The 9350-nt window shown below is 38.0% G+C and overlaps 1 protein-coding gene across 1 annotated transcript; it reads left to right on the top strand.

The window, feature by feature from the left end:
* The first annotated feature begins 7683 nt into the window (after nucleotides 1–7683).
* On the top strand, nucleotides 7684–8142 carry LOC115956993. Its single transcript, XM_031075246.1, has one exon. It carries the CDS (start codon nucleotides 7684–7686, stop codon nucleotides 8140–8142), a length of 459 nt encoding a protein of 152 aa, XP_030931106.1.
* The last annotated feature ends 1208 nt before the right edge of the window (nucleotides 8143–9350 follow it).

Genomic DNA, 9350 nt, shown 5'->3' with positions numbered 1-9350 from the left:
ATACACCTTTTTTTTTTTTTTTTTTTAGAATAGCACCTTGTTTAATCTTGCTATACAAGTGCTACACCTTGCCGAGCACGACTTTTATGATTTGCACATAGGTGTTCATGAGAGCACGACTTTTATGATTTGCACATAGGTGTTCATGATTGATGAGTAACAGTGGTGAAATGGTTATTTATGCCTTTCTCCTAGGATTTTCTAATCCTTACATATAGTGTGTGCAACTAGTAAGTGTATAAAGTACAGAAAAGATGATATGTAAATAGTAATCAAACAAATTTTCTACATCATCAATCACATTGGTTTGAAAGTGACTATCACCTAAAGAGTTACATCATATAACTCTCACATTTCCTAGAAAACACACTTGCAATCATGTAAAAGCATTTTGTTTCTTTTTGCCTTTTCTTTTTCTTTTTCTTTTTCTTTTTCTTTTTTGATGGTTTTTAGACCTCTTAAAAACACAATTGGATTAACCTAGGTAATTAGCCAAGTTGTTACTTAGTGCAAATTCCAATTCTAGGTTATCACAATCAAACAATCATATCATGCAAAGCAGCGGAAAAATAAATAACACAATGATATGATCACCCAGGAAACCAAACCGGTAAAAACCTGGGGAGGATTTAACCTAGCTATCCTCAAGGTAAAACCTGAATCCATTATGAAAGAATCGAAGTTGTTCAATAGGACTTAAACCACTAACATCCTATCGCTATCCACCAATAGAAACTTATTGACACGACCACGTGCAAGTTCCGAAACACGGACTCCTTTTTTGGATTCTCCAGCAAGTACAAGCACACCAGCTTGTGTTTCTTTAAGTTCTTATGGAAGCAACTGAATGATTATCAAGCTTTTGAAGAAATCATCTTCTTGATAATCCTAAGCTTGTGTAAAGGAAAGCTCCTCACAGATCTCACAAGAGATTTACACAAACAGCAATATGAGCAATACTAAAACGTGGCTAGAGTTTGCCTTTTATACTTAAGGCAAATTAGAAAACCCTAAACGTTTAAAAAAAAAACTAGGGTTGAGTTGGAATTCTGCAGAAAAATGCCTCTGACCCGATTTTCGATTGATCAAGCCTAAGCTTCGATCGATCGAACTAGGCCGAGAAGCATAAATGAATCCTGCAACAGCTTAATCCAACTTTACATAAAAGAACCAACTTTGAGCAAGTTTAAACACGACTAACCAACATGTTTTGATCATAGTTTGCCAACAATACACATTAGAGTTCTAAATACATAAAAACCTAAGTCTTTAGAACCTAAGATTTTTCTTTTTTAAAATTTTTTTTTCTTTTGAACACAATCAAAGATATCATGCATGGGCATATAGGAGATAAAAAAAAAAATACCCTTGATACACTTTTTTTTTTTTTTTTTTAGAATAACACCTCGTTTAATCTTGCTATGCAAGTGCTACACTTTGCTAAGCACGACTTTTATGATTTGCACACAAGTGTTCATGATTGATGAGTAACAGTAATGAGATGGTTATTTATGCCTTTTTCCTAGGATTTTCTAGTCCTTACGATCAAATGTGACATCAAAATCAAGATCATTTGTTTAAAGACTATAGACAACTTACACAACTAAGCACTACATAGCACAAACTAGCAAAGTGCAGAAAATAGCTCATCAAGGCTAAACAAGGTACATAGTCAAGAAATACAAATTTCATTGGTCAACCTTAATTACACACTTAGTGATGTGCAATATAATTTTTTTTAATATTTTTTTCTTAAAAAAAAAAATAAAAAAAAAAATAAAAAAAATAAAAAACTTAAAAACATCCTAATCAACCCTAGAATGAAATGCATGAATGAAATGCAAAAAATAAAATCCTAAACAAAAACATTTTGGTCCTAAGAATTGAGAGATTAAGCACTAAGGACCATGAGGATCAGAAAAACCTAGGGGCATGTGATAACACCAATCACTTGACAATGGGACTCAAATCTACTTCTATTAGGAGGTTTGGTAAAAATGTTAGCATTCTAATGTTTAGTAGGGATATACACAAGAGCAATAATTCTTCTTCCCACAAGATCCCTAATCTCTATGTGTTTAGTCCTAGAGTGTTGAACCGGAATCTTAGAGATATCAATGGCACTATAGTTATCACAATATACAACCATAGTTTCCTGTGATATGTCATAATCGCTTAAAAGCTTTTTCATTCATAAAATCTATGAGCAACAACTTCCTGCAGCAATACATTCAGCTTCTGCAGTAGACAGAGAGATAGAATTTTTCTTCTTACTCATCCAAGGAACTAAATTTGTTCCAACATAAAAACACCATCCAGTAGTTCTTTTTCTATCATCGGCATTTCCAGCCCAATTAGCATCAAAATATCCAGGAAGGAATACATTTGACTCTTTTCAATAGAAAAAACCTAAATCACTAGTCTCATTCACATATTTGATTATTCTTTTAACAACAGTTAAATGTGACATTTTAGGATTAACTTGAAATCTAGCACACGTACCAACACTAAAGATATATTAGGACGACTAGCAATAAGATACAGCAAACAATCAATCATACTTCTATATAAAATAATGTCAACAAGCTGACCTAATGGATTAATCCCCAATTTTGTGCTAGTGGCCATTGGTGTTCTAGCATGAGCTACATTTTCCAGTCCAAATCTCTTTACGAGATATTTGGCATATTTTTCTTGGTTGATGTAGATTCCTTTGTCAATTTGTATCACTTGAAGTCCTAAGAAGTAGGTGAGTTCTCCCACCATGCTCATCTCAAACATTTTCTTCATTTCATAAGCAAAAGATTTGGCAAGATTCCCATCAATATAGCCAAAAACAATATCATCCACATAGACTTGTGCCACAACAAAATGTTTCTTATCCTTCTGAATAAAAAGAGTACTATCTGCATTTCCTCTTTTAAATTCATTCTTCATAAGATAAGAAGCTAGTTTGTCATACCAAGCTTGAGGAGCTTGTTTAAGACCATACAGTGCTCTCTTCAGTTTGTAGAGATCATTAGGTTTGTGTGGATCCACAAATCCTTTAGGTTGCTCCACATACACCTCTTCTTGTAACATCCCATTCAAAAATGCACTCTTCACGTCCATCTGATAGAGTTTGAAGTTCAAGTGACATGCAATGGCCATGAGAATTCGAAACTCAAGTCTAGCTACAGGTGCAAAAGTCTCATCAAAGTCTACTTCTTCTACTTGAGTGTACCCTTGAGCAACAAGTCTCGATTTATTTCTTATAACTGTGCCATGTTCATCAGACTTATTCTTAAAAATCCATTTAGTGCCAATTACACTAAATCCTTGTGGTCTAGGAACCAGTTCCCACACATCATTTCGAATGAATTGATGATGTTCTTCATGCATGGAGTTTATCCAATTAGTATCTTCAAGAGCTTCATCTCCCTTCTTGGGTTCTATTTGGGACAAATAACAAGAGTGAGTGATTACCTTCAGTGCTTTTGATCTTAGTCGCATATTGTCATTTAAGCTTCCCAAGATGTTGGTAATAGGGTGAATTAACATGACCCTTACAAATGGTACTCTTACCAAAGATGTTGATGTGCTATTCTACCCAGTAGAAATACTTCCCTCATCTTGTTCTTGTATCCTTTCTCGAACAAATGTTGTTGGTTCTGACACTGCATCATTCAGAATTTGTAATTCTTGATCATCAGGCCTACTTTCGTACTCCTTGGGTAAAGTGTCTTCATTTTCACTGGGATTGTCTTGAGCTCCTTGAATCACTTTAGAATGATCTTCAGTACACTATTGTAGGCACCGCATTTTGTACCCCTTACGACTCGAGCCCCTGTTCCCAGATAATGCTGAATTATAAGACCCAAGGTTGGTTTAGAGTCCAATAAGATATTAAATTGACTTGAGAATTGTTAAAATGAAAAATATAACTTTTAATGAGCAAATAAATCTATTTTTGAAAAAGTAAAACTAAGGAAACTCTTGCTATGCGCAGGCCGCAAGAATCGGCCTGCGCACGCAAACACGATCTTACGCACACATAGCGGATTCCAGAAACACAAATAAGACAAGTTTTCTGCATTAATGTTAAGGTTTGGAATGAATCCCACATCGTCTGAGAGTCATTCCAAACCCCTATTTCTTGCGGCCTTTGCACGCAAGCACGATCTTGCGTACACATAGCGGATTCCAGAAACATAAATAAGACAAGTTTTTTGCATTAATGTTGAGGTTTGGAACGAATCCCACATCGTCTGAGAGTCATTCCAAACCCCTATTTTCACACTATAAGTAGCCTTACATTGTATATTTTCAAAAGAGACAAAAATCCCATCGGAAAACACTAAAATTCACTAGAAATAGTAAATCAAAGAGGGAGTTTTTCACAAAAAATCCTCAAGTCAATTTTATTTTGATTTGGGCATTTTCTGACCTTGATCTTTGAGTTTAAGATTACTAATCACTTTTTTATTGAATTATAAATAGATTTGACTGAGGAGAACGGTCAAAAAACAAGCTTGAAAAGCTTTTGTTCGAGGCATCTAGTCTAAACTTTGTCTTTTCTTTTCTTTTCACACTTTAATCTTCCTGTTTGCTTCAGTTTCTTTGTTGTAATATGATTTAATATGTTTATATAGCTTAGGTTTATGTAGTTGTATGTTTTAAAAGTATGTTAGGTTATTAGAATTTGTGTTCTAAAACCTTGCCTTGTTTGTGTGTTTCTAGGGTTTCTGGGCAGAAACCCACGTGCGCATAATCTTGCTTGCGCACGCAGGGTTATTCATGCGCTGCACATGAACTAGCCCATAAACCCTAATTTTATTTTCTCTGTTTTTGCTTCTGTTTTCACATTCAATATTTTTGTTTAGCCCCTTTTTCATGTTTTCATGCTTTTGAGCTTCTATTTCATATGTTTAATTATTAGCTTTTGGTCCCTACATTTTGGATCAATTCTCATTTTGATCCCTAAATTGATTTTGCTACTAATGTAGTCCCTAAAAAAAGAAATCGATTCTATTTTGGTCCCTGCTATCAACCCACTAACAGAAACCTCCTACGTGCTAGACGGAGTACCATGCTTGCTGACATGGCCATTAAAATATTATTAAAAAAATTATTTGGCATTTTTTAAATGCCACGTCAGTATTTTAATTAATAAAAAATTAAAACAAAAAAATTTTAATTCCTCAATTTTAATTTTAAAAAATCAAAAACAAACAAAAATTTTACTTTTTTAGTTTTAAACGATTTTTTTTTATTAATCTCATTAACATCAAATTTTTTTTAAAAAAATTTGGATGACGCCATTAAAAAAAAAAACATGTATTTATATTTAACATCATTCAAATACAATGGTATAAAAATATTGAGATTTTATCTAGTTGCATGCAAACAAATTGAAATATGATGGTTGAGGCATTCTTCTTGCTTGAATAGCGCTGTAAGTAAAGATTTTTAAATATCAAATGACAAATTACATACCAAGAAAATCTAGTTGTAATAGACTTAAAAATATTTATTTGAAATTATAAACATGTATGAGAGTTGCATAAATTATGGATGCTTAGGCCTACTTTTTAACATTCCACAGTCAAATAAAAAGGCTTTTAAAAATAAAAGATGATTTTTTTGGAGTGAATATTGCTTATCAATAACATGATATTTAAAAAAGATATTGTAGGGGTATTGGGCCCAAGAGTCCATATTTATGTATGTATTGGGCCAGGGGCCCAATCCTAGAATGTCGAATGATCCGAGGACGGGAAAAAACTTACATGAGGAACCGTGTTAGTAAGTGAGGAAGTGTAATTCAGTTAAAGTCGTCTAGAAATATGGCCGAGGAAGAACTCCTCCTTGAATGGGCAGAGCCGAGGTCAGAGAATGTGGTTTACCATCAAGGATAACATTCCAAGAAGTTCCATTGGCACAGGTAAACATTGCAGAAACATGGGACACGGGGGAGTCCTAAAAATATCTAAGGAGAAAGCTGCTACCACTGCATTGAATGCTTTGCAGCTAAATTTTTGGCTGCATTAATGTGGAAAAGATTCCTGAACAATGCTGCATTGGCTGCCCCAACACACAAAGGGCCTAAGAGGTTGTCCGATGGGACAATCACTCAAGTAGAAACTTGGATGGTCAACAAGTGGAGGGCCAAGATCGTCTAAAGCGAGCTATATAATGGAAGAGACTCTTCATGAAGAAGGGATCGAGAAACTTAGAAAGAAACACTGTAGTAATCAGGAAACAAACTTGTAATCAAATTTAAGAGAAATATAAAAGAAATGATCTCCTCGAACTGTGTCGAGGACGATTTTCTTCAGTTTAAACCAATCTTTCTTTCTGTTCTTGTCATTTGGACCCATTTTATCTGTCATCCAACTAATTTTAGCCCAGTTTTCCAACCCACTCTTTACAAATTTATTGTTTTGGGTTTTTTAGGCCTAAGTCCATCCATCCTTTGGGCTAAGAACCAAATCGGGTCCTTACAATTGACGCCATCTGTGGGAATTTTTGGTGTTGTAGTGAGTCTGACGTGCAATTATGGTAGGGTCAGGTCCACACCAGGCAGAATCTATGGGGTCCCAACGTGAAGATTAATTTGTCAATCTAGAACGAAGAAGAGTGTGCATACCACCCACACTAGCAGGAGCCAGTCTCAAAATGCAAGGCACCTTTCTCACAAGGAGGATATAAGGGCTCTGCAACTAGAAATCGACAATCTGAAGAGAAAGCTGCGTCACCAACGGCAAAAAAGAACTCCATCCATTTCTGACTCTTCTGTTGATGATGAAGAGGATCATAGTTACAGACACAGGTCAAGGACTCCTCCCAGTGAGTCTTTCTCGTATGATGAAGATGTCCATCACGAGCATAGAAGCAGAAGTTCATCTTCCAAAGGCTTGGGAAATGACGCAATGAGTAGTGCACTTAACCAAATCTCCAAATCACCCTTCACACGCAAAATCGAGGGAGGGAGACTTCCTCGGCAATTCACTCAACCAACGTTCACCATGTACAATGGTCGGATGAACCCTATGGAGCATGTAAGCCACTTTAACCAAAGAATGGCTGTGCACTCCAAGAATGAGGCCTTGATATGCAAGGTGTTCCCCTCCATTTTAGGGCCCGTGGCCATGAGGTGGTTCAATAGCTTAGGAGCAGGCTCCATTGATTCCTTTAAGGAGCTCACTCAGGTGTTTGGATCCCGCTTTATCACGTGCAGCAGGGTCCCTGGGCCCTTAGATTCCTTGTTGTCTCTGTCCATGAGAGAGGGGGAGACCTTGAAAATGTATTCGGACAGATATTAGGAGATGTTCAATGAGATAGATGGCGACTTTGACGACGTAGCCATCAAAACTTTCAAGGTTGGTCTACCTGTCGAGCATGGCTTGAGGAAGTCTTTGACTGGGAAACCTGCCACCAATGTACACCAACTCATGAATAGGATAGATAAGTATAAACGGGTCGAAGAAGACCAACAGCAAGGCAAGGGGAAGAGTAAGGTTATCCCTCAGGAAAGGAGGGATTTTAGGTCGAACCGCGATAACAATAACAGACCTCGAAGGGATTTTGCCGGGCAATCTGGGCCTACGGCTCCTCAAATGGTTAACACGGTATTCCGAGAACCAATACATCAAGTCTTGGAAAAAAATCAAGAATGAGCCGTACTTTAAATGGCTGAACAAAATGGGAAGAGACCCCACGAGGCACAACCAAAGTTTGCATTGCCAGTACCACCAAGAAGGAGGGCACACCACCGAGGATTGTAGAACTCTATGGAACCATTTGGAGCAATTGGTCAGAGAGGGAAAGTTACAGCAATTTTTGTATCGGCCCAACAGACAAAGAGACCAACCAAGGTCAGGGGCTCAAGAGAACGCTTCTTCAAGGCCTTTGTTAGGCACAATCAATGTCATATTTGCTACGCCAGGAAGGACTGGTTCTCATCCTTCTAGGGTGATGTCTATAGCTCAGCTACAGGCCGAGGACCATAACCCTGAGCCAAAGAGGGCTAAAGTGGAGATCTGTCCAACACTAAGTTTTTCGGATGAGGACAAGATAGGAACCATCCAGCCGCACGATGATACTTCGATGGTCACCCTCAGAATAGGAGGGTATGATGTGAAGAGGGTGATGGTAGACTAGGGCAGCGATGTAGAGATTATGTACCCTAACTTGTACAGAGGGCTGAACTTAAAGATTGAGAACCTAACAGCCTATGATTCACCTTTGGTGAGCTTTAATGGGAAAGTTATCATCTCAAGGGGTCAGATTAGGTTGCTCGTGCAGGCAGGGTCAGAGGTGGTCGAAGTGGACTTCATTGTAATGGATGCATACTCTCCTTACACAGCCGTTGTGGCTAGATCCTGGCTTCATGCCTTGAGGACCGTCTCGTCTACTCTGCATTTGAAAGTGAAGTATCTATCAAGGGATCAAATTGAGGAACTTGTAGGGAGTCAGTCCATGGCTAGGCAGTGCCTCGTGGTCGCAATTATACATCAGCTTGCTACTGAGTCCTCGGCCTCTACTGAGAGAGGCTTATAATAGTTAAAGTCTCCGGTATTACCAGTTAATGGACCAGCCGAGGATGTGAAGTGTGAGGATTTAGAGAAATTTACTGTGGGTGATGACCCTGAGAAGTTTTTTCAGGTTGGGGCTCAGCTATCACCTCAGGAAAAGGAAGTGCTGGTGAAGTTTCTCAAGAGGAACGTTGATGTGTTCGCTTGAAATGCCTACGAAGTTTTAGGGGTGGATCCAAACTTCATCTGCCATCATTTAAACGTTAATCCATTTGTTACCCCCAGGAAACAACCACCTCAGCACTCATCTAAGGATCATTCTAACGCTGTCAAAGACGAGGTGATGAAGCTTAAACAGGTCACGGCTATTAAAGAAGTGTTCTACCCTAAATGGTTGGCCAATACTGTGGTTATGAAGAAGAAAAATGGAAAGTGGCGGGTATGTGTGGACTTCACAAATTTGAATAAGGCCTACCCAAAAGACCCTTTCCCCATGCCTCGACCAGCAGACAAGTGTATGCCTTTCTTTCAGTTGTTGAACAAATGAAAGGGATTTGAATGGACCGAGGAGTGTGTCTTGGCTTTCCAACAGTTGAAAGAGTATCTTTCTCAGCCACCCATTATGTCCAAACCCGAGGTGGATGAGGTTTTGTTTGCCTACATTGCAGTGGCCTCCCACGCGGTGAGCTTAGTGCTGATATGGATTGATAGTGGTGTATAGAGGCCAGTTTACTATGTAAGTAAGTTACTACATAAGGCCGAGGTCCGTTACTTACCAATGGAGAAGGCCATTCTAGCAGTGGTGCATACTACACGTAAGCTCCCCCATTATTT

This window comes from Quercus lobata, chromosome 8 (genome assembly GCF_001633185.2).
Source record: "Quercus lobata isolate SW786 chromosome 8, ValleyOak3.0 Primary Assembly, whole genome shotgun sequence".
Taxonomy (NCBI): Eukaryota; Viridiplantae; Streptophyta; class Magnoliopsida; order Fagales; family Fagaceae; genus Quercus; species Quercus lobata.
This window is presented reverse-complemented; position numbering and strand designations above follow the sequence as displayed.

Excerpts from the sequence above, each read along its gene's own strand:
- LOC115956993 (XM_031075246.1), top strand. The coding sequence starts at position 7,684 with ATGGGAAGAGACCCCACGAGGCACAACCAAAGTTTGCATTGCCAGTAC.